This window comes from Ursus maritimus, unplaced genomic scaffold (assembly GCF_017311325.1).
Source record: "Ursus maritimus isolate PB19 unplaced genomic scaffold, ASM1731132v1 scaffold_16, whole genome shotgun sequence".
NCBI classification, from domain to species: domain Eukaryota; kingdom Metazoa; phylum Chordata; class Mammalia; order Carnivora; family Ursidae; genus Ursus; species Ursus maritimus.
Genome location: NW_024424008.1, coordinates 1,361,052 through 1,385,924, shown reverse-complemented (window position 1 = coordinate 1,385,924; position 24,873 = coordinate 1,361,052). Strand labels below are relative to the sequence as shown.

The window sequence follows — 24,873 nt, the reverse complement described above, 5'->3', positions numbered from 1 at the left end:
ACGGCTTGCTGCCAGCCAGCCACGAGGCTCACTCTGTGAAGTCTCCTCAGACTGAGAAGGTCTTTTAAACTCAGGAATTACAACTTGTCAGAGTCTTGATATCGGTTGGATATAGGAGACACTGATTCAAACTAGTCCACGTGTAAGAATATATATCAAAATCTAGTTGTAGAGGGACCGCGTGTTCCCCACGTCCAGCAGAACGTTCGGAAGGTGGTATTGTAGACAGCCGAGTGCTAATTCTGTAGCCCTTGGAAATGCCAGAATCAGAAAAAGGGTCAAGGATATAATGGCAAAAGCCTGGCAGCCTGCTGTGTTCATCTTCACAGTAAAACAATACAATGGCTGCAGAGATTTGACAGACTTTACCTGGGGTCCCACCTGCCTGGAGTGGTCAAAACAGTGCCTTAGAGAATCATCATTTTTCTGCTTTTGCAGCTGAAATACGTCCGCTCCCAAGTGACGATTTTCCTCTTTGAATGGATCTTAAATCTAATCACTGTTAAGTCATAGAGACCTAGAGTAAAACTATTACTTTCTTAGAATTTATTTTGCCTCAGCTCTAATGCTGGAGAGTTGAGATCACAGTTTATGTCTTTGAGAGCGACTTAGTTCAGAAGTTCCTGGGGAACATGATGTTATTTTCCTTAGAACTGCGTCAGTAAGTTACTCAGCCCGGTGGCCTCGGAGACACAAGCTGCCCTCCAGCCCCCGCTGTGCCTGCACGGACTGACCGTACCCATCTTCCTTCTGTTCATAGGGAAACAAGGGAACTCGTGGCCTTGACTGGGCCACGGTCAGTACACAGCCGTTTAGTGAAAGACAGGTGGCTAGAAGCAGCACTTAGACCAGGGCCTTTCCTACTTTGCTATATTCGTTTACCAGTCTCAGGTGGTATGATTTTCAACAGTGAAATTGGCTGGTGCACAATAGGTTTCTAGAGAGAAATAGTTAATTTTTTTCCTATTGCTCTTTAAGTCAAGTTGTAAAGACAGCCCACCTCAGGCAGGTGGAAGAGACCTCTGCCCTTCCCCCATGCGGGTGTACTTCTCAACTGTGACCTCATCACTGACATCATATCCCTTAAGGCTGGCCCTGGCGAAGGACAGCCAACACCTCTATGGGAGCCAGGTGACCTTGAGGCTACATTAGGAAGTGGAGTCCGGGGGTCGTGGGTGAGTGGACCTCCCTCAACACCTGCTGGTCCCTGCACCCAGGTGTGCTTTCTGTAGCACCTGGGCTTCTACAGGCCCTCGGGCGGTCCTGCATTCTGCTCTTGAGGAGTATGGCCCGGGCTAGGGAAGAAGCAGGGGACAGCCGGCTGGTGTCTGGTAGGGAGCCGTCATCACGCATCATCAGAGTGTCTGTCAAGACCCCACAGGACTGCCAGGAATTTATGCTGGCGGAAAATAGCAGCGTCCACCACTTTAAGAAACAGATCTCCAAACGCCTGCACTGTGACACCAACCGTTTGGTGCTCATCTTCACTGGAAAGATCCTCCGGGATCAAGACATCCTGAGCCAGCGTGGCATCCTGGATGGCACTACGGTCCACTTGGTGGTGAGGACCCATCTGAAAGGAACGCTGCCTGGTCCCAGAACCCTGTCAGGCCCCACTGGCCACTGCACGCATCGTTCTGAACCCTCCACCTCGGAGAGTGCCGGGATGCTGGCCAGGCTGGGCCGGCTGGGCCGGCTGGCCCAGAGCTCACCCGATCTGGCTGACTTTCTTGGCCAGCTGGCTCAACTCCTAATGGCCGCACCTGAGTCAGTGGTGCAGCTCTTGGAGAGCCCTGTGGTTCAAGGCCTGGCAAATGAGAAACCAGCCAATGCCAGCCACGCTCCCGAATCCTCAAGGCTAGTACAGAAACCTGAGTCAGCTCTTAAGGCTCTGGAATCCTTGCAGAACCCAGCCCGGCAACAGGAGCTCCTGCAGGTCGATAAGCGGGGGCTGGAGGCATTGAAGGCAGTGCCAGGTGGTGACAATGCTATGCGTCCAGTCTGCTCTGATATCCAGCAGCTTTTGCTCTTCGCCCTGGCCCCGCTGGTTGCCTCCAAAGGCCACAACCCAGGTTCAGAGCTTTGCAAAGAGGAGGCAAGCCCTCACGTCAACACTGACCCTACCGCCATCCCCACAGCCTTGGCACCAGCCAGGCCATTGGTGCAGAAGGTCAGGGCAGGAGAAGTTACCCAGGCCAGGTGTGTGGCCTCCAATCAGGCCAATCCAGGATGTGGGACTGGCATGCCAGATGTAAACTCGGGCCAGGATCTTCTCTCCCAGGAGAGCCAGCAGCCTGCAGGGAGAGCCACTGTAACCAGTCAGCTGAGACCCTCGCCCTCTGCCTTGCGTAGGGCCTTGCACGTCCTGCAGAAGAATCCAACTCTGCTACACCCGTTGGCAGCTGGAAGCCCCCTGCGACATCGTATGCCGCTACTTCCCCTCCTGACCAACCCACGAGCCCTGCAGGCATTGATACAGATAGAAAAGGGCCTGCAGATACTGTCCAAGGAGGTGCCTGGGCTGGCACCTTGTTTGTGGGGTCCAGGTAGGCCACATGGGACTAGAGAACCCCCTGAAACCAGGGGTGGAGGGCAGGGTCAGAGAGCAGACTCTGTGCAGCCCACCTTGGCTGTTCTTCAGCTTCTCCAGGCATTGGCCAATGCCTGCTCCCAGTCCACACAATCCTCATTACCCTCATCCCTCCTCACTGAAGGCTGCTACCAGCAAGACCTGGAGCATCTGAAGGTTATGGGGTTTGCTAACCATGATGCCAATCTGCAGGCCCTCATGGCCGCGGGAGGAGACATTCACGCTGCCGTTGAGAGGCTGCTGGGGGTACCAGAGGCCCCGGTCCCTCCAGCTGATGCCTACAGCGCACCACCTCATGGAGAGGGAGGGGGAGGAAGGGGAAGGGGAGGGGAAGGGAAGTAGCATATTTTGAATTCCTCTTACTCAGATCACGTGCACACTTGAACAGCCCCCTCCCTCACTGCCCAAGGCTGTTCTACATTAAAAAGATTGCTTGGATCTCATGTGTGATGTCTATTTGGGGGTAGGTGGGTGAAGAGAATGTTGTTTGGGGGAGAGATTGATCGCGTTATGGGGTCTTGGAGCTGGGCTGCTCCCATCCTCAGAGTGTTTTCCAAATTTGAACGTGAGGTGGGGATGTCCTGAGTGTTTTCAGCAACCTGGTTCCCCACCAACATTGTCATCATCGTCACAAGCCACCTCCGTTCCAACTCCAGAGCGACTCTGAAGGAATCCTGGCTTTTGTTTCCCCAGGAAGCCACTCTCTCTTTCACCAAGTATCTCTGGCTTCAGGCCCAGTCTCTCCATATTACAGAGAGTCTGTCCAACCTCCCTAAGCTTGGGCTCTTTCTCTCCTACCTGCCCGTGTCAGGATCCTGCTCCGTGAGGTGAACCCCTACCACTTCTGAAGCCCCATCCTCTCCTCCTGGGCACGTTTTTTCCCTTTACCCTGTAAAATGCTTGACTTTGCTGCCCCATCAGCCACCGAACTTCTCTCTCCTTTCGTCTCTGAATTTCTGCAAAGTGGCCATGTCTCTCCATCTTCTGCAGGCAGGCACTTACCCCCAGGCTGGTGGAGAAGCTTTCTCAGAACTCTCTCATTCCTCATCTTCCCACTTTTTGTTTTTGTTTTTAATTTTGTACAAAATCTGATATACTAACCCCTCTTTCTTTAAGCTGCTTTATTTAATCCATATTCTTACCCATTTTTGGTTTTGTTTTGTTTCTGTGGAGTGGTGCTTCCTGAGAGTAAAGCTACACGGATTCTTTCTTTATTCATCTTTCAGGGTTTGACCATGTTCTTGGCTGTGGCTCTTCCTTCTGTGCTCGTAGTTCCTTCATCTCTGAGTCTATTTATACTTTCCGAGGCCTAGCAGCCTTCTTTTGGGTGTCACCGAGGAACCTCGGGCTCAGCATAGCCAGAGATAGCTCAGCATCTTTCCCTGGGCCCCATTCCGACTCTACATTCTGGGGTCCCTGTGTCTTAGTGAAAGTCCCCCTTTCATTCTCCATTCTCTTCTGTAAACTCTGATCCGTCAATGAGGGGATTCCCGTGCGCACCTGAACAGCCCCCTCCCTCACTGCCCAAGGCTGTTCTACATTAAAAAGATTGCTTGGATCTCATGTGTGACGTCGATTTGGGGGTAGGTGGGTGAAGAGAATGTTGTTTGGGGGAGAGATTGATCACGTTATGGGGTCTTGGAGCTGGGCTGCACCTATCCTCATACCCCTAATCTCAGAGTGTTTTCCAAATGTGAACGTGAGGCGGGGATGTCCGTGAAGTGTTCTCCAGAGGACCAGAGGCCGTATGACCCATACAGCAGGAGACCACCTAATGAAAGAGAGGTGGGAAGCATACTGGAGGCATTAGTTTTGGGAAACCAGGGACTGTAGATTCAGAGCCAGCTGACCCTGGGCTGAAAAACCACAGAATCTCATGCTTCCCGGGGCTGGGGAGGGTGGACTTCTCTGAGTTACACACCGTGACTTAATTGTTTTGTGACACCACAGGAATCTATTTACCTGAAGATTGTGGCAGTCAGGGACTGTGCGAAAAATACCTTTGGGACCGCATGACCCATCAATGATCCCAATACACAGTTTACTCCACTTCCCTGTGGCGCCAGGATGTTGGTCTGAATTTCTGAGATGAATGATGCACATTGGGTCCCAGGGAAGAGAGGGAGTCTGGGGGTGAAGTGGGAGTGATGGGCAGGGCAGTCTCCTGAGCTCCTAGAAGCATGCTTTCTCCTTTATCATGTGGGCTCCAATGGCCAGACACCTGAGTGAGATGGGAGATGTTGGCAATAGTGTTAGTAGTCTTCCTGGGGACTGGATCCTGTTACCTCCAGTCTTCTAGAAGGCCTACCGGCTTCTACACCTCACCCTCCCCTTCTAGGTACTGTTGCATTTTAGCCTCAGGATGATACAAGAGCCCAAACCAGAACTTTAGGGAGTGGAGCTTGGCATCAGGGCTGCAGAATCCTCCATCTGTCTGTTATTTGTGGTATATGAAACTTGGAATTTGGTCAATAAGGGGAAACCATGGGGAAGAACTGCCCTGTGCTGTGTCCACAGGGTATCAGTCTGGAGTATAGGCCACAGCTAGACCCCTATGCCACGGCATCAGCAGCTGTGTGATCCTGCATCCCTCCTCTTCTAGTCTCTGCTCCACCCCTTTGACCTTCCTCCTTGGAGCTCCTCTGAGGCCACAGACATAGCCGGAAGAGGAGAAGAGCCCAAGAGTTATGATGAATGGTTGATGACTTTGTGGGTGAGATAAGGGAGGACCAGGCGGCAAACTATGGGGCTTGTGGCCTAATATCAGACACATCATCTTCTCACTTGTGAACCTGACTTTCCTTACCAGTCCATCAAGTCCCTATAGCTCTAGGGTCTTGCAAATCTAGTCCACAGATGCGTGCATTTTATGTATTACTATGGGAGTCCAGAGTCCTGAATCCTGGCCCTGCATTTGACACTAACTTCCTGCGTTCCTGACCCCCACTCTCTTCCAGGAAAAATGTGAGTTTCATGGCAGGTAAGTAGTGTGAATGGTGAGCAGTTGCCTTTTGAGGGGGACCTTTTGATCAAATGAAGCCAGCATGTTAGGGGGAGCAGGTGTAAGACCCGCGAAGAAGCATTTCAAGAGCAGAACAGCAGTTCCCTTGCCCTTCTCCACCTTCAGCTTCTTTTTATATATTTTTCTCTATTCCTGAAGTCATTACATTACTGGGTCTCTTTACCATTTACTACCTCGAGGGACAAAGGGTCTGCACTTTTGTTGCTGCATGTCCGTGTAGGTTGGCACCCTCACACATACCGCATTCTGAGTAATGTTTGAGATAATGGCCCATATAGATGCATAACCTTGGGAAGATTAGCCTCTCTGAAGCACAGGCTCTTAATTTAAATTGCAGATAATAATCACATTTTGAATTATTGGGAGCAGTTACTGGGGACTTATTTGTGTATTTTATTTTATTTTTTATTTTTTATTTATTTATTTATTTTTATTTTTTATTTTTTTTTAAGATTTTATTTATTCATTTGACAGAGAGAGACAGCCAGCGAGAGAGGGAACACAAGCAGGGGGAGTGGGAGAGGAAGAAGCAGGCTCATAGCGGAGGAGCCTGATGTGGGGCTCGATCCCATAACGCCGGGATCACGCCCTGAGCCGAAGGCAGACGCTTAACTGCTGTGCCAACCAGGCGCCCCTTATTTGTGTATTTTAGAACTGAGGTTACTAGGACAAAGGAGGGCTATTAAAAAAAGCAATTTGGATTTTGAGCAAGCCTCCCTGAAACCTGAATGAGGGATAATTTTATGGCCAAAAGGAAAGGGACTTCCAAATGGAAGACCAGAGGAGGGATGGGAGAAAATACAGTTTTAATGAGCACTAGTTATATACCAAGCCCAATCTAAATATTTTAGAAATGTTGTATAACATACTTATCATAATAACCCTGTAAAGTAATGTAATGAAAAACAGTCCTAAATAAGTGATGAGTTGGCTAATAATTTTCAGAGTTTACATAACGTTCTCATATTTATTTATTGGTCATTTTACATGTAGTCACTATATTGAGTTTTCTACATTCATTACCTTACTTATTCCTAGAGACAGCATTAAGAGTTAGATATTAAAAAAAAAAGAGTCAGATATTAACATGATCCATTTGACAGTTGGCTAAACTGAGACGTCGGAAGATTGAGCACGCTCAAGGCTATAACACTAGTAAGCGGACGAAACAGGACTCAAACCCAGGTGCCCTAACTTGAGACTTTGTGCTCTCCATTGTTACCCAAAGCATTGGAAATCAGATGAAATTTACCTCAAATGTCCTTTTTTTTTTTTTTTTTTGGACTCACAGAAGAATATTCCCACTGTGAAGCCCAGACTCATTTAAGAAGAGGAATTGACTTGATCTTTAGTAAGTCACAGAAACATTTGTAGAAAAGAAAAAAATGTTAGGTGCATTCTACACTGACATACCAGACTACTGAGATTTCTCCAAGGCATGCTTATTCCTAATTGTAAAATATTCCCAAGGCTAAAAATACTATCATCTCTCCGAGCTCTTCAGAGTTACTCTGGAAGGTTCGGGATTATGGTACATTCAATATGATTTTTGATACCTACCTCCAATTCATCTGACCTTCTCTTTCCTTCCAGTGCTTCCTCTCATGTAAGACATTTCTGTTACATCAGAGGTCTCCATCCATGTAAATGCATCTAGACAGCTACCGTACCTTTATTTTCCTTGTCTCCAAACTGTGCTCAAATTTCACATTAAAATTTTCCCCAACTGAAGCAGTCTCAGCAGTCGACTCTGAATCTCCTTGGTCCTGGCCCCATAGATGACTGGATTGAGCACAGGAGGCACCAGCACATAGAGGTTCGCCAGAAAGATGTGCACATTCTTGGGGACTCGGTGCTGCCCAAAGCGGTGGGTGAGGAAGGAGAAGAAGGCGGGAATGTAGAAGACCAGGATGACTCCGAGGTGGGAGCCACAGGTACTCAGAGCCTTGTGCCTGGCATCTTGAGAAGGCAGGCGGAAGACAGCATGGAGGATAAAGCCATAGGAAATGGCAATGAGGATGCAATCCAGACCCATGGCCAGCAGAGCCACAGTCAGCCCGTAGACAATATTGACCGTGATGTTGGCACAGGCCAGGCGAGCGATGCCCATGTGCTCACAGTATGTGTGTGCCATGACATGGTGACCACAGTAAGGCAGTCGCCTCAGCAAGAAGATGAATGGGGAGACAATGGCCACACTACGGAAGATCCCAACAAGGCTAATCGTGCCTATGACAGTATGGTTGAGAATGGCTGTATATCTCAGTGGGTTGCAGATAGCCACATAGCGATCAAAGGCCATGGCAAGAAGAACCGAGGACTCCAGGGCATAGATAGAATGGACACAAAACATCTGTGCCAGGCATCCAGCAAAGGAAATCTCACCAGCATGGAACCACAAAATGGCCAGCATTTTGGGCACAGTGGTGGAGCTGAGAGCCAGGTCAGTGAGTGAGAGAAGGCACAGGAAAAGGTACATGGGAGCATGAAGAGCCCTGTCTGTCACAATGACCAGGATGAGGGCAGCATTCCCAGCTAGAGCTACCAGATACATGGCACAGAAGGGGATGGCAATCCAGACGTGGGCCCACTCCAGCCCTGGGATCCCCATCAGGAACAGAGTGGCTGGGAGGCTGTCATCACTGAGGTTGGAAGTTGACATTCTGCATGGAAATAAAGGGCTCAATCCAAGGTGTGATTGCATGACTGTCCTGTAACATCAAGTTCTTGGTTCGTTCTTTACATAAAATTATGACCCTTCTGTGAAACAATCTTTTTTAGGCTGAGAAAAATATTTGTCATTAACTTGTCAAGAATCTGAAAGACTCTATCACATATTGTCTACTCTTTTTTTCATTCTGCTAATTCCTGTACTTGTCAATCATGTTTTGAGGTCTATACTCCAAGCACCAAACTAACTATTGAAGCATCTTTGCAATCTGATCCTTCGTGTCTTACCTGCTTCACATGCTGCCCATCATTTATTAGCCTTTAGTCAACTCACAAGGGGGGATGTTCCTTGCCTCTTTAATTCATGCCTTTTGCCATGCCTAGGGAGTCTCCTGGCATTATTTTCTCCTTCTCTGTTTTCTAAGCTTCAGTGAAAGTTTTCTGCCTCCCAGAGCCATCCCTTTCTTCTGGTCCCTAATGGTCTTTTGGTTTGTTTTTCATCCTTCTACTACTTTACAAAATCCTATTGGCTGAGATTATGCCCTTATGCAATTGTAACCTCCACACTGACCATGCCTGTGTCTGGACCTAGACATTTTGATCGATGTTCACTCAAGACTCAATGTTCACTAAAGTCAATGGAACATAACATTGACTTTTGGACTTTATGAGATAATATTTTCTGTGTTTCTAATTATCTTCATAAATACACACTACATAACTTCATTTTGTATCTCCCCTGGAATGCCCAGAAAGAAGTTAGGCCACCTGAATACACTCATATATCACATGATTCAGCACCTACAGTGATTTGAGTATTCATCAGGGGATAATAGAAGAAAGAAAGAGACACACAAGATATTCTAGCTGGGAGACAGCAGTCTCTACTGCGGCAAAGACAGCCAGAGGTCCTGCACACCCATCAGTGTGATGGCTGAATACTGAGGCTAGATGAGTATGACAAGTGCTGACAGAGGCAGACCAAGGCAGAAAACGATTGTTCTGGGGTTGCTTACAATGAAGATATTCTGGAATGGGAATCTGTTTTTGCTCTGGAAGGCTAGCTGCATTTAAAAACATTCCCCTTTAGTGAACACGTTGTTTACTTAAAAGAAACCTGTATGGGGTTCTGAGAAACTTCAATTTTAGTCTTGATACTCTCACAAAGTTGATGTGTGACTTTGAGCAAATCTTCTACTTCTTTGGCCTGTCTTAATTTGGAAAAACCAATGACTCTATAGTCATTCTCTCTTTTCCAGCTGTTTCTTATGTGGCATTAGAATAATCCCACAACTTCTTTGGGTGTTTTTTTTTTTTTTCCCATCTCTAAATCTGAAATGGCATCATATGGCCTATTACCTTCACAGAGTTTATGGTTCAGCAAAAAGTAATATGTATGAGATAAAAATTTCAACACCCCAAATAATGACCCCCTTTATTTGCGAGCTTTTTATCTCCTAACACCCTTCTGGAGAAAATGGAGTGTGATAATCATTTGCACCCTTAATCAATGACAATGTCCAGAGAAGTAAGCTGATGTCATCCAGATCACAAAGCATGTTCATTGCAGAGCTGAAATTAGGGGTCCTGATTCAAGTTTCAAGTTTTACCTGACTCAAATGTCTATGACTATGACCAATATTTGATTTCCTATCTCTTTCAAACAAGGCATTTTGTCTAATATCAATTCATAAGGCTGCAAACAATTTTTTTTTTTGTTATCTGAATTCCAAATGTAAAAGAATTAGGGAGCCCTTCCTCTTCGTATTAAGACCTTTGCTGATGACACCAACTGGTCTTGGGATGGCCTTGACTACAGGGCAGATAGGCTTGGAAGTTGGGGGCAGAGAGCTGAAATCACTATCATCTTCCTTCCCTACTCTTCCCAAACTATTCATGACCCTTAAGGAAGATTTCAAGTGGTTATTTAAGATAATAGTTCCCTGTGACCATCTGGGATGTGACAGGCAATTACGCTTACAGCATAGTTGGATTTTTTTCCCCTAGGAAACAATGAGATGCGGATATTGAGGGAGTGCCATTCTGGTCCTTAATGGGGGCATCCTCTCAAAATTGGCCCAGGGTCTTGTCTTTGAGGTCCCCCTCTCTGACCTAGACCTCAATAATGTAAGTCTGTGTTCATTCACTGAACACGGTTATTGGGCAACCTGATTTGAAGAACGTACCTGTATGGTAGACACACACTTGCAGGGGGAGCCCGCTGAGGTTGGAGCTCTGTGAGAGGGTGTGCTGAGTGTGAGGCTGTGTGGGAGGGCGCTCGAGTGACAGCTTGTGCGGGAGGTGGGTATCTGAATGCACAGTGTTATTTAAGGAGGTGAAAGCTGTGCTTCAGGGCAGGCTCAGGTGGGTGTGGTGGGAGGGAGCAGAGGGGTCTGAATGTGCAATGTGGGTTGAAATGTCTCTGTTCTTTTGTCTGTTCCCTGTTTTCTGGGCTCAGTGATTGTCTTCAGCTCAGCTCTGTGTCCCAGCCTCCTCAGGTCAATGGCCTTGATCAGCAAGCTTATTTATTGCCTCCGTCTGTGATGCTCAGGAGTGTAAACCAAATTGGTCTCCTCCAGGGATTTGGTCTGTGACGCACATTGTGAGAGAGAGAATGAGAAGGAGGGCTGATGACATGAGGAAGAATTAGGAAAATCTTCCTTGATGACTTTTCTAGGAAAGAGGAAATGAAACAGCTGGTATATTTTGTTTTAGGTTTTTTTCTTCCCTTCTCATCTCTTTTTCTTTTCTTTTCTTATCTCCTTGCTTTCTTCTCTTTATTCTGTGTGTTTGCTGAACTCCTTATCACTTTGAATCCACCAGAGTTCTGTGCTCGCGGGCGGTCAACAGTGACTGCAAGCATGTGCATACGTCACTGCATCCTAAGCTTCTCTTACAAAATACAAATTCAAAGATAAAATGACCAAGAATTTCCTAATGATGACAGCAGAGTGTTACGGAAAGCACAAGGCCCTTCTGAACATGGGCACCTTGCAAGTGCAAGAAGCGGGACCTGGTAAGAAATGACACCCATACTCCAGGTAGATCCTCTCAGGTCCCTGAGCCAAAGATTTCCTGTCAAAGCACCTTCCAGATTTAACTGATCTTTATTCCATGACTTCAGAGTACTCTTCTCTCTTCCCTGCAAACACACTTCTCTCCCCTCAAATTCATTCAATCTAGTGGTCTTCAAAAACCTTATCTGGCTGTTTCCTAAAAGAATTTTCAAAACACTGTATTCCCCTTCCATAACTTTGTCATTAAAAGTTTAAAGAGTAGAAAAAGATGTGGGGCGCCTGGGTGGCACCACGGTTAAGCATCTGCCTTCAGCTCAGGGCATGATCCCGGCGTTATGGGATGGAGCCCCACATCAGGCTCCTCCTCTATGAGCCTGCTTCTTCCTCTCCCACTCCCCCCGCTTGTGTTCCCTCTCTCGCTGGCTGTCTCTATCTCTGTCGGATAAATAAATAAAATCTTTAAAAAAAAAAAAGAGTAGAAAAAGATGTAATTTCCAGTACATTGTGAATATTGACATTTAAAAATAAAACTCCTGTATAACAATTTTTAATTTTTCCTTTGTTAACTCTATGTCCTAGAATTTCCAACTCACCACTATCCATTTAAAAGTATATGAACAAGCATATATGAGAAACAAACTGCGGGCTTCAGAGGGGAGGGGGCGGGGGAATGGGATAGGCCGGTGATGGGTAGTAAGGAGGGCACGTATTGCATGGTGCACTGGGTGTTTACGCAACTAATGAATCATCGAACTTTACATCAGAAACCAGGGATGTACTGTATGGTGACTAACATAATATAATAAAAAAAACATTAAAATTAAAAAAAAAATAAAAGTATATGAACAAGCTTTTCTTAACTGTCAGAAATTTGAAATTATTGCCTTGTTTCTTTGAAGTTGGTCCATTTTCTCACACATATATTTTTTGTTTGAATATCTCATTATAACTCTTATGTACTAGTAATAATACAGGAATTATTTTGTTTCCTATCACACTAGACTCCAACGGTTAAACTGCTTTATTATAATAACTATTACAATTATACATTAATAAAAGTAATATGAAAATCTTTAAATTTTATAAATTGTAAACATAGCCTAATTTATTTTGGAAATATTATTCCTTAATGAGGTTGATGGAGCTTTTATTTTCCTCCAAGCTATCTCATGTATTCACAAGTCAATACTGATTCAATGAAGTGTGGTTCACACTTAATTTTTCTTAATTTTATTTTTATAAAAGTAAGCTCTGAGGACCTTTGTTTATGTAAGTACCTTAGTTGGGGGTGGATGGAGTTTTGTTTCTGCACTGTGGAAGGAAGCCATAATCGAGAGAAACTTCTGTAATCAACAATGGTCCTAAGAGCGGAGGATCTGACAAAGCAAAGTGCCCTCATAGCTGCGACTCAGACCTCTGAGGAGGGATTCCAGGCAGGTGGTGCTGGTACATCTGAAGGCCATAAGAAGGTTGGCTCAAAGTAAGGGGTGATTTTAAAATGTCACTTGTAACCTACTGTTTCTATTAGAATCAACTGCTATTGGCCATGAAAATAACAGATGCTTGGGTGACGCAGAACAGAACGTGCGGAGGATAAACAAACCCCCAATCCGGGACCCAGCCCTCTAATTGGCCTCTACTGCCCTCTACTGGCAGAGTCTAACAGCCAGCCAGTAGGTGGAGGACGTTTGTGGTCCCATCCTAGGCATCCCCAGGCTGAGCTCAGAAGGTTTTAATGCTGAGAGGCGATAGCTTAGCAATTAACACAGTATCTTACAGTTCACATGTGTACATACATGTGATATAACCTGATAGATATTTGGGGATTGAGGAAATATAAGTATAAAAATCAGATATAATTCCATCCATTTTGTTATATCTTACAATAATTTTAAAATTACTATTAAATTTAAAAGAAATGTTATATCACTAAGAAAACAGGAAACATTTCATAAGATTAAATAATTTTAGGATTGAACGTAACTCAAAAATATTTTATATAATTTGATAAAAATAGTTTTTGATTGAATAATGCTTAGCTTTTCTAATGCACATATTCTCTAAAACCAAACACATACATACACATGACATAATTTTTTTCATCTTTAAAAGTCACCTAGTGAATTTTGAAAAATATAGTAGTCCATTAAACATGTCAGTTATATTCAGGATTACTAAATGCAATAAATCACTTATTTGGGGTGATTTTTCTTTCTAGTTAACAACATAATCTAATGACAGATATTTAATTGCAATTGAAAAAAATGCCTTGAAGTTAAGCATGTGAAAAAAGCAATATTTACTGCTTGAATCTTTCTTTAATTTTCTTTCATGTAACTCCCTGTTAAGAAATTTGATTTCTTTAACTGTAGATCGGGGATGAAAGAGACAAAACCACTCCCACTACCCTGCCTATGTTTTTAATAATATATTTATATTCAGAACATACAAACATTGCCAAAATACTCAGCTCTAAAGCCACACATTTCTCTTAAAATCAATATGCCCAAGCAGTGAAAGCAAGCCTTAGTCCAGTATGTGGTGATTTAATTGCTCATTGAAGAGACTTTCTCAACCCAGCTCTTTATTGACGGATGGATGGATGAAGAAGATGCGGTGTGTATCTACAATGGAATATTACTCAGCCATCAAAAAGAATGAAATCTTGCCATTTGCAATGATGTGGATGGAACTAGAGGGTATTATACTAAGTGAAATGAATTGGTCAAAGAAAGATAAATATCATATGGTTTCACTCATATGCAGAATTTAAGAAATAAAGCAGATGAAAATAGAGGAAGGGAAGGAAAAATAAATAAGATGAAAACAGAGAGGGAGGCAAACCATAAGAGACTCTTAACCACAGGAAACAAACTGAGGGTGGCTGGAGAGGAGGTTGGTAGGGGGAAGGGGGAATTGGGTGATGGGCATTAAGGAGGGCACTTGATGTAAAGAGCCCTAGTGTATGCAACAGATGAATCACTAAATTCTACCTCTGAAACTAATAATACACTATATGTTAATTAAATTGAATTTAAATGTAAAAAATTAATTTAAAAAGAGACTTGTTTTAAATAAGGAATTAAAATTGTCCCTTTGCTTGTTGCCTAGAAGAGCGAGTGGACTGGATGCGAAAATTAGGCTTAAAGTATAAATGACACTTAAGATCACAGAATTTTTATAACTATGTAATCGTAATCCTAACAGGGCAAGAATCGTAAAGACTAATGATAAATCAGAGATTGTTTATCTGGCAGTTGAGGATTTGTTCTTACTTTAATGAGTAGTTCTCTGGTTCCTAACCTGGATAAATCTTACCATGTAGCCCCTAAGCTTCTATTTCTCCTGTTGTGGAATACTATTACTATTAATATTAATCTGCTGGGGCTGCCATGACAAAATGCCTTAGGATGGATAGTTTAAACAACAGCAATTTCTTTTCTCACCACTCTGGAGGCTGGAAAGTCCAAGTCAAAGATCTGTTAGGGTTCAATTTCTGGTGTGGACTCTCTTCCTGGCTTGCTGACAGCACTCTGCCTTCACTTGACCTTCTTTTCCTCTGAGCATGAGCAGGGAGAGAGAGCTTCTCCGGTCCCTCTCTTATATCAGACAAGAGCCCTACTTTTATGACCTCATTTAACTTTAATTACCTCCTAAAAATGCTGTCTTCGGGGCGCCTGGGTGGCACAGCGGTTAAGCGTCTGCCTTCGGCTCAGGGCGTGATCCCGGCATTATGGGATCGAGCCCCACATTAGGCTCCTCCGCTATAAGCCTGCTTCTTCCTCTCCCACTCCCCCTGCTTGTGTTCCCTCTCTCGCTGGCTGTCTCTATCTCTGTCTAATAAATAAATAAAATCTTTTAAAAAAAATGCTGTCTTCAAATACAGTTACATTGGTGATTAGAGCTTCAACATATGAATTTTGGGGGGAAGGGATACTATAAGTCCATAGCAAATACTGTGACAAAAATCATAAATATCCATGAACTAACACAATGTAAATTTCTGGGCTCAAGCAATTGTTCTGCTTGATCCGGTTAATTTCCTCTATTTTCCCCAGGAGGTATCATCTCAAGCATTCGTTGCACCTTTGGAGCTTACTCAGGATGTAGAATATTTAGGATTGGGTGGCTATTTAAAAGGATATAGGGAATTAATGAGAAAAATATGTTCAGAATGGCACTTGGTTTTTTGGTTTAGTCAGTGTGATAGTTAATTTTATGTGTCAATTTGACTGCTTCCCAGGATGCCTGGATAGTTGATTAAACGTCTTTTTGTTGTGTTTCTAAGAGTGTTTCTGGATATAAATAGCATTTGAATTGCTGGACTCAGTAAAGCAATTTGCATCCCCCAATATCTATGTGCATCATCCAATCCACTGAAGACATGAAAAGCAAAAAGCTGGAAGAAGAAAGACCTAGGCTTTTCCTGTCTTCACTTGAGACATCATCTTCTCTGGTCCTTGGTGTTCCTGATTTTCAGGCCTTCAGATCTGAATTAGAATCTGTACCATCAGCTGCTCTGGTTTGCAGGCCTTAAGATTTAGACAGCATTACACTACCAGCTTCCTTGGGTTTCCATTTTGGAGATGACAAATCATGGGACTTTTCAACCTCCATAATTACAAGAACATGTGTCAATTCCTTATAATAAATCCAACCTATAGCTAGCTAGCTAGCTCTCTACTATCTATCTACCCTATTGATTCTGCTTCTCCAGAAAAGCCTAAGTAATACTGACCAGCTACAAAAACTCCTGTCATTTATTGAGAAAGGGATACTAGTAAGAACAAGTTTACATTCGTATTTGGCACATGTTGGCTTTCAAATTTTAAGCCATAGCCAATTATAGATACCAAACTGTTAGTTGGAAAGTCATTATAACTAAAGATGTAGATTCAGGGGCGCCTGGGTGGCACAGCGGTTAAAGCGTCTGCCTTCGGCTCAGGGCGTGGTCCCGGCGTTCTGGGATCGAGCCCCACATCAGGCTCCTCCGCTGTGAGCCTGCTTCTTCCTCTCCCACTCCCCCTGCTTGTATTCCCTCTCTCGCTGGCTGTCTCTATCTCTGTCAAATAAATAAATAAAATCTTTAAAAAAAAAAAAGATGTAGATTCAAAATCTGATTTTTTCCCCAAGATCATCCAACAAGAATGCATAGAGTTAAAATTGAATCAGACTTAGAAAGGAACTGTGGAGCGAAAATAGGAGAATCATTTGTAAAGGCAACTGAAGAGAGGTGAACATGGAGATAAGCAGAGGACCAGGGAAGTGTGGCATTTAGTAATTCAAGAAAGGAGAAACAATCGATAAATAAGAAACAGTCAAATGTATCAATCTCTCAAGTTGAGAATCCAACATATTTAGTAATATTGAGGTCAGTGGTGACAGCGGAAGCCCAGTTTTATGGTATGACACTACTAAAACATTGTCCATTAGGGAGTGAATGAGTAAGAGGAAAGAGGACATAAAGGAATCAGATGGCAAATAAGCATGTCCTTGAGCAACTCATGGTACAGTGACCCACTCCAGGCTGTAATATACATACTTCTCCTTGTACTGCCCAAGAAATGGGAGAAGACTGAGTATTTCAGCCAAAAATCAGTGGGAAGAAAGTAGAGAGATGAATTATGACCGATTCCCGAGGATGATAAATGCCTGAGTCATTTCCCAATTTTTCAACAAAGGGTAGAGTGTATGCTTTGAAGAATTTAAGCAGGAATATTTGGATTTTAGAATGATCACTATGTCAGCCAAGGGAAGAAATTTATATATTCTGGCAGAGTTGGTGCAGGGAACAATGAGGAGGTTGCTTTGTAATTCAGATGATGAAAGTCTAAACCCAGGCAGATATGGTACAAATGAAGTGGCAGAAATGTTTGTAGAAAGGCAATGAAACTTGAAAATCAAATGGACATGGGGAGGAGAGTAAATAGTCGAAGAGGAGTGGAAGATTTTAAGCCAGGGCTGAGAATGACAATACATACCTTCACGAGAAAAATTACTGGAAGACAAATGAGCATTTGCCTGTCCTTCCTCTGTGAAGTCAGAATTTCCGTCCTCAGCCCTAACATTCTTGCCTGAGAACCCACAACTGACTGGAGACAAGTTCTCTGATTCTACCCTGTCTGTCCTTTCTTTGTCCCAAAAGGAGAGTAGCTGATGGTGAAGAGAAATAACATTTGTTGCACTCCTGCTGTCTTACAACCTTAGTAAATAATTTATATAATACAAAGAACTGCACAACGAGGAGGTTTTAAGATATTATCTCTTCTTAAGGATGAGGAAATTAAGGTTTAAATCGTGGTTTAGGTCAACATCATCAAACTGACAAGAGACTGACCAGGCATTCATAACAGGTTTGATCCAAAAACCATTTTCTCAAATATAACACACTTCCTCCCATTTTCCCAAGTGCATTTCTTGGCTCCCATGCCTGCCAGTAAAGACACAATATAGAGTATGGGGGTGACATCTGTGAAAAGAGCAGAGTACGGACCTTGGAAATTTTCCTCTTTCATTGAAACAATGAGAATTCTGGCAAAAAAATGGTTTGAATCAACTTTTTAAAAATTCTAGACATTAAACAAAGGCTTGCCTCTATCCATTCAGGGAAACTGTATTTAAGAAAAATGGTTGACTTTTTGTAGGACCAGCGGCTGTGTATCATTTTGGTTTGCCCTAAGCCATTCACCCGCTCCCCAGCCCCGCAGTAGCCTTAACAGTCAAAACCAGTAGCCCAGTGACGTCCAGAGGGAGCAGATAGGGGCTGGAATTCTTTCAAAATCTCCTTCCCACAAAACTGTCATTATTTGTCCTGTCTGATAGTTCCCCTGAAGACCACTCTTGCAAGGCTGTCTCTATTTGATCTCGTCCATGGCTCTTTTAGTGTAAACATTCTTTTTTCCTGTGGGTAAAAGCAATTACAAGCAATCAATTAACTTTGCAACTGCCTATGATAGTGCATAACCGTTGGGGAAAATAAGAAACTAACCAAAAAGGTAAAGAAGAAAAGCTTAAAAATGTGATATTATAGGAGCTTTGAATATTTTTGACATCCCTGAGGATATAGAAGGCCATGTGCATGTCTACGTCTCTGCACCTGCTGAGGGCTGTAGATATGACCAGAAAAGATCTGAGAGGGCCCTAAAGTCTCATCCCTGTCTCACCTTGAGGCTCTGCATGAGCAGGAAAAGGAAGGCTGACACAGGAAAAGGAAGTCCCACACCGAATGGCTGAGTGTTGAAGTTTTGCTCCAACATGCATATAGCACTCTGAGCAGAAACAAATACTTACTGTTTCCAGGTAGGTAAGAAAATCTCTTTCCAATTATTAACTGACCACTGAGCTAACTCAGCAAAGACTTCAGTGGCTACATATAGAAAAGAATTGATGTTACAGAATTAATTCAACAAATCACTAAGCAAATAGCAGTAGTAACAACAACAACAAAAACAAATTCTGGGGAAAGAGAATGTGATTCTCAGAGTTGCCACATTATGTTATTTAAAATGCTCCATTTTGCAGCGGTGTTTGGGTGGTTCAGTTGGTTAAGCATCTGCCTTTGGCTCAGGTCATGATCTCAGCGTCCTGGGATGGAGTCTGACATTGGGCTTCTTGCTCGGCAGGGAGCTGCTTCTCCCTATACCCCTCTTTAGCAGAGTCTGTGCAGAGAACAATTAAGAAGTTGCCTCTCCCTTTGCCCCTCTCCCCTGCTCCTGGCTGCATTCTGCTTCTCTCAAATAAATAAATAAAATCTTTAAAAATAAATAAATAAAATAAAATGTTCCGTTTTCAACAGGCTATATGACATGAAAAGAAAGAAAAAATTGTGGCCCATGCACAGGAAAAAAAAAATTATCAAGACAAACTGTAGGAAGCCAAAACAATGGACTTACTAAACCATGACTTTAAATAAGCTATTTCAAATATGCTCAAAGAACTGAAGGAAACTGTGGTAGTGGTGATATTAGTAAAGAAATAGAAATTATTTTTAAAAATCATATATGAATTCTGGAATTAAAAAGTACAATAATTGAAATTAAAAAATGTACTACTAGGTCTCAAGAGTACATTTGACTATACAGATGAAAGAAACAGCAAACATGAAGATTGGTCAATGGAGATTATTCAGTCTGAGTAACTGAAAGAAAAAAGAATGAAGGAAAGTGAGCAGAGCCTCAGAGACCTGTGAGACATCATCAGGAATGCCAATATATATGTATGAAAGTCTACAAAGGAACAGAGAGGAGGGAGAGAGAGAGACAGAGAGAGAGAGAAGGAACATCTGAAGAACTAACATTCAAAACTCTGAACTTAGGGGCATCTGGGTGGTGCAGTTGCTTAAGCATCAGACTCCTAGTTTTGGCTTCGGGTCATGATCTTGGGGTCATGACATCAATCCCCGCATCAGGCTCTGCACTCGGTGCAGAGTCTGCCTGAGATTCTCTCTCCCTCTGCTCCTCCTACTCATGCTCTCTCTCTCTAAATCAAATAAATAAATAAATAAATAAATAAATAAATAAATAAATAAATCTTTTAGAAAACTATTTGAATTTGACGAAAAGTATTAATTTACAGAAGCTCAACAATTTTCAAGTATGATAGATGTAAAAGTACACTTGGTAACCGAAGTCAACAAGCAACTATGTAGAAAGGCACTGGGACTCTGAACAGGTTTCTATAAATCCTTAATAAGGGATAAATTTGTGGCTAAAAGGAAATGAACCTCACAATCAGAGGAGTGGATGGTAATGGAAGAAAATATGGTTTTACTGAATGTTAATCATATGCCACACAATGCCTAAATTTATGCAGCAGTTATACAATACAGTAACCACAATAATGTGAGATGAGACAGTACAAAATATTCTTAGATGAGTTATAAACCGAAATAATAATGTTTTGAGAGGTTCTGTAACTTTTACATCTTACATTTATTTATTGAGCATTTTATGCTTCAGACACTGTTGTAAAATTTCTACAATCACTCAATAATTTATTTTACCCTCACCACAACCCCCAGAGTTAGATATTATTATTCTCATTTACACTTGACCACAGAATAGGCATAGAAAGATTTAGCAACATACTCAAACCACAAAACTAGTGAGCGGAGAAACCCGTGTTCAGCCCAGGCACTCTGATTATCCCACTTGTGTCTTCTGCTCTTATTCACTGCACAAAGCTTTGGAATTCATTTAAAAGCACTCCAAATGTTCTCTTTTTTGTTTGTTTTTCACTTCCTTTCCAAGAGAATATTTCCAACATGAAATGCAGTGAGAACTCTAGACAAGAATGTCTTTCTTCTTGGCAAATTATAGTCCCAATTGAGATGACAGAAAAAAATATAATCTTGTTCTGGGCAATTTAGAATTGCTCAAGGAGCACATTCACCATCATGTTCAACAGACACAATTTATCTGACCATTTCTTTTCCAGGGCTTCCGCCCATGTCTCACATAATAGGCTCCCATCCATGTACAAGCTTCTAGACAAGTAGCCTGCCCATTTAGCAGTCTTTATCATTTCCAAGTGCTGCTTGGAACTCATACTGAGCCCTTCCTCAAGTGAAGCAGTCTCAGCAGTCGGCTCCGAATCTCCTTTGTCCTGGCCCCATAGATGACTGGATTGAGCACAGGAGGCACCAGCACATAGAGGTTTGCCAGAAAGATGTGCACATTCTTGGGGACTCGGTTCTGGCCAAAGCGGTGGGTGAGGAAGGAGAAGAAGGCAGGAATGTAGAAGACCAGGATGACTCCGAGGTGGGAGCCACAGGTACTCAGAGCCTTGTGCCTGGCATCTTGAGATGGCAGGCGGAAGACAGCATGGAGGATAAAGCCATAGGAAATGGCAATGAGGATGCAATCCAGACCCATGGCCAGCAGAGCCACAGTCAGCCCGTAGACAATATTGACCGTGATGTTGGCACAGGCCAGGCGAGCGATGCCCATGTGCTCACAGTATGTGTGTGCCATGACATGGTGACCACAGTAAGGCAGTCGCCTCAGCAAGAAGATGAATGGGGAGACAATGGCCACACTACGGAGAAGCCCAGCAAGGCTAATCGTGCCTATGACAGTATGGTTGAGAATGGCTGTATATCTCAGTGGGTTGCAGATAGCCACATAGCGATCAAAGGCCATGGCAAGAAGAACCAAGGACTCCAGAGTATAGATAGAATGGACACAAAACATTTGTGCCAGGCATCCAGCAAAGGAAATCTCACCAGCATGGAACCACAAAATGGCCAGCATTTTGGGCACAGTGATGGAGCTGAGAGCCAGGTCAGTGAGTGAGAGAAGGCACAGGAAAAGGTACATGGGAGCATGAAGAGCCCTGTCTGTCACAATGACCAGGATGAGGGCAGCATTCCCAGCTAGAGCTACCAGATACATGGCACAGAAGGGGATGGCAATCCAGACGTGGGCCCACTCCAGCCCTGGGATCCCCGTCAGGAACAGAGTGGCTGGGAGGCTGTCATCACTGAGGTTGGAAGTTGACATTCTGCACAGAAGTAAAGGGCTCAATCCAAGCGGTCATGGTATGACTACCCTGTCACTTCAGGTCCTCGGTTCATTCACGTAAAATGATGACCGTTCTGTGAAACAGTCTTTTTTTAGGCTGAGAAACTTATTTGTTAGTAACTTGTCAAGAATCTTAAAGACTCTATCAGACATCCTAGTTGGGGGACACCAGTCCCTACGTTGGCAAAGCAGCTAGAGGTCCTGCAGGCTCATCAGCGTGATGGCTGAATTCTGAGGCTTGATGAACATGCAGACAGGGGCAGATCAAGGGATTGTCCTGGGGTTGTTCACAGTGAAGCTACTCTGGAAAGGGAACTTGTTTGTGCTGTGGAAGGCTAGGTACTATTTAAAAACATTCCCCGTTAGTAAACACCTTGTGTACTTAAAAGAAACTTGTGTGGGATTCTGAGAAACTTGAATTTTAGTCCTAATACACTAACAAAATTGATGGGTGACTTCGAGCAAATCTTCTACGTCTTTGGCCTGTCCTAATTCAGAAAAACCAATCACTCTGTAGTCATTCTCTCTTTTCCATCTGTGCCTTATGTGGTACTGGAATAATCCCACAACGTCTTGGGGCCTTCTCCCCCCCCCCCCCACCCCGCCATCTCTACATTTGAAATGGCATCATATGGTTTATTACCTTCACAAAGTTTATGGTTCTGCAAAAAATAATACATTTCATGAGATAAAAATTTCAACACCCTAAATAATTATACCCTTTTTTTGGCAAGCTTTTTATCTCCTAACACCCTTCCGGAGAAAATAGAGGGTGATAATCATTTGCACCGTTAATCAATGACAATGTTCAGAGAAGTAAGCTGATGTCATCCAGATCACAAAGCATGTTCATTGCAGAGCTGAAATTAGGGGTCCTGATTCATGTTTCAAGTTTTACTTGACCCAAATGTCCATGCATATGAACCATATCTGAATTCCAGTCTCTTTCAAACAAGGCATTTTGTCTAATATCAATTCATAAGGCTGCAAACACTTTTTTGTTATCTGAATTCCAAATGTAAAAGAATTAGGGAGCTCCTCCTCTTCGTATTAAGACCTTTGCTGATGACACCAACTGGTCTTGGGCTTGGCCTTGACACATGCCTTGCCTATAAGGCAGAGAGGCTTCGATGGTGGAGGGCAGAGAACTGGAATCACTACCAACTTCCCTTCCCTTCTCTTCCCAGCCTATTCTTGCCCCTTATGGAAGTTTTCAAGTGAAATTATAAGGCAGTAGTACTCTGTGACCATCTGGGATGTGAGGGCAGAAAACCCATGCTTAGAGCAGCGTTGGATTTTTTTCCCCTAGGAAACAATGAGGTATGGGTATTGAGGGAGTGCCACTCTGGTCCTTAATGGGGGCATCCTCTCAAAATTGGCCCAGGGTCTTGTCTTTGAGGTCCCCCTCTCTGACCTAGACCTCAATAATGTAAGTCTGTGTTCATTCACTGAACACAGTTATTGGGCAACCTGATTTGAAGAACGTACCTGTATGGTAGACACACACTTGCAGGGGGAGCCCGCTGAGGTTGGAGCTCTGTGAGAGGGTGTGCTGAGTGTGAGGCTGTGTGGGAGGGCGCTCGAGTGACAGCTTGTGCGGGAGGTGGGTATCTGAATGCACAGTGTTGTTTAAGGAGGTGAAAGCTGTGCTTCAGGGCAGGCTCAGGTGGGTGTGGTGGGAGGGAGCAGAGGGGTCTGAATGTGCAATGTGGGTTGAAATGTCTCTGTTCTTTTGTCTGTTCCCTGTTTTCTGGGCTCAGTGATTGTCTTCAGCTCAGCTCTGTGTCCCAGCCTCCTCTGGTCAATGGCCTTGATCAGCAAGCTTATTTATTGCCTCCATCTGTGATGTTCAGGAGTGTAAACCAAATTGGTCTCCTCCAGGGATTTGGTCTGTGACGCACATTTTGAGAGAGAGAATGAGAAGGAGGGCTGATGACATGAGGAAGAATTAGGAAAATCTTCCTTGATGACTTTTCTAGGAAAGAGGAAATGAAACAGCTGGTATATTTTGTTTTAGGTTTTTTCTTCCCTTCTCAACTCTTTCTCTTTTCCTTATTTCCTCCCTCTCTTCTCTTCTCTTTATTTCTGTGTTTCTCCTTGAATTCCATCTCACTGAGGATCCATAAGAATTCTGTGCTCCTGGGCAGCAAATAAGGTGGTGGGCACATGTGTACATCATTGTACTATAGGCTTCATGTATAAAACACGAGTCCAAAGATAAAATTATCAAGAATTTCACGATGATGTCTGTAGAGCGTTAAGGAAAGCACAAGGCCTTCTGAACATGGGAGCTATGCAAGTGCCCTGTTCATTTGCCATGAAGCCAGACCTGGTAAGAAATGACATCCATACTCTAGGTAGATCCCCTCAGACACCTGAACTTCAAGCATCCATCAGGTCCCTGCACGAGTGAGTCCCTCTGTCAAAACTCGTTCCAGGATTAATTCGTTTTTCTTCCATGACTTCAGAGTACTCTACTCTCTTCCCTTGTAACATACCGCTCTCCTCTCGAATTATTTCAGTTTAACGGTCTTTAGAAATTTTCTATTGTGATGGTGCCCAGCTGGCTCCATCGGTTAAGCACCCTGTTCTTGATTTTGGATCGGGTCATGATCTCAGGGTTTTGAGATTGAGCCCCTTGGTTGGCTCTGCACTGAGAGCACTGGCCTTGGAGTCTCCTTGGGATCCTCTCTCCCTCTCCCTCTGCCTCTGCCCCACCCCACCCCCACGTTCTCTCTCTCTTTGAAATAATAAATAAATAAATCTTAAAAAGAATAATTTTATATGGCAATTTCCTAAAAGAATTTTCAAAATATTATATCCCCCTTTCATAACTTTGAGTTGAGTCTAAGAATTATCATTAAAAGTTTAAAGAGTAGAAACAGTTTTAATTCGTAGTATGTTGTAAATATTGGCATTTAAAAATAGAAGTCCTATATCATAATTTTTAATTTATCCCATGGAGAGTCTATGCCCTAGAAATTTCCATCTCAGCCCTACTCATTTAAAGTATATGAGCAACAGTTTCTTACCTGTCAGAAATTTTAAATTATT

The 24,873-nt window shown here is 43.5% G+C and overlaps 3 protein-coding genes across 3 annotated transcripts; 1 reads left to right on the top strand and 2 right to left on the bottom strand.

Moving 5' to 3' along the window:
* The first annotated feature begins 1,211 nt into the window (after positions 1-1,211).
* On the top strand, positions 1,212-3,586 carry LOC103680055 (ubiquilin-3-like). Its single transcript, XM_008709592.1, has one exon. The coding sequence runs from the start codon at positions 1,286-1,288 to the stop codon at positions 2,930-2,932; it is 1,647 nt and encodes a 548-aa protein (XP_008707814.1). The 5' UTR covers positions 1,212-1,285; the 3' UTR covers positions 2,933-3,586.
* A 3,311-nt stretch (positions 3,587-6,897) lies between these two features.
* Positions 6,898-8,386, bottom strand: LOC103680056 (olfactory receptor 52D1-like). The gene has a single exon (XM_008709594.2). The coding sequence runs from the start codon at positions 8,314-8,316 to the stop codon at positions 7,318-7,320; it is 999 nt and encodes a 332-aa protein (XP_008707816.2). The 5' UTR covers positions 8,317-8,386; the 3' UTR covers positions 6,898-7,317.
* A 12,455-nt stretch (positions 8,387-20,841) lies between these two features.
* On the bottom strand, positions 20,842-21,804 carry LOC103680057 (olfactory receptor 52D1-like). The gene has a single exon (XM_008709595.2). The coding sequence runs from the start codon at positions 21,796-21,798 to the stop codon at positions 20,842-20,844; it is 957 nt and encodes a 318-aa protein (XP_008707817.1). The 5' UTR covers positions 21,799-21,804.
* Positions 21,805-24,873: the final 3,069 nt, after the last annotated feature.

Excerpts from the sequence above, each read along its gene's own strand:
- LOC103680057 (XM_008709595.2), bottom strand. The coding sequence starts at position 21,798 with ATGTCAACTTCCAACCTCAGTGATGACAGCCTCCCAGCCACTCTGTTC.
- LOC103680055 (XM_008709592.1), top strand. The coding sequence starts at position 1,286 with ATGGCCCGGGCTAGGGAAGAAGCAGGGGACAGCCGGCTGGTGTCTGGT.
- LOC103680056 (XM_008709594.2), bottom strand. The coding sequence starts at position 8,316 with ATGCAATCACACCTTGGATTGAGCCCTTTATTTCCATGCAGAATGTCA.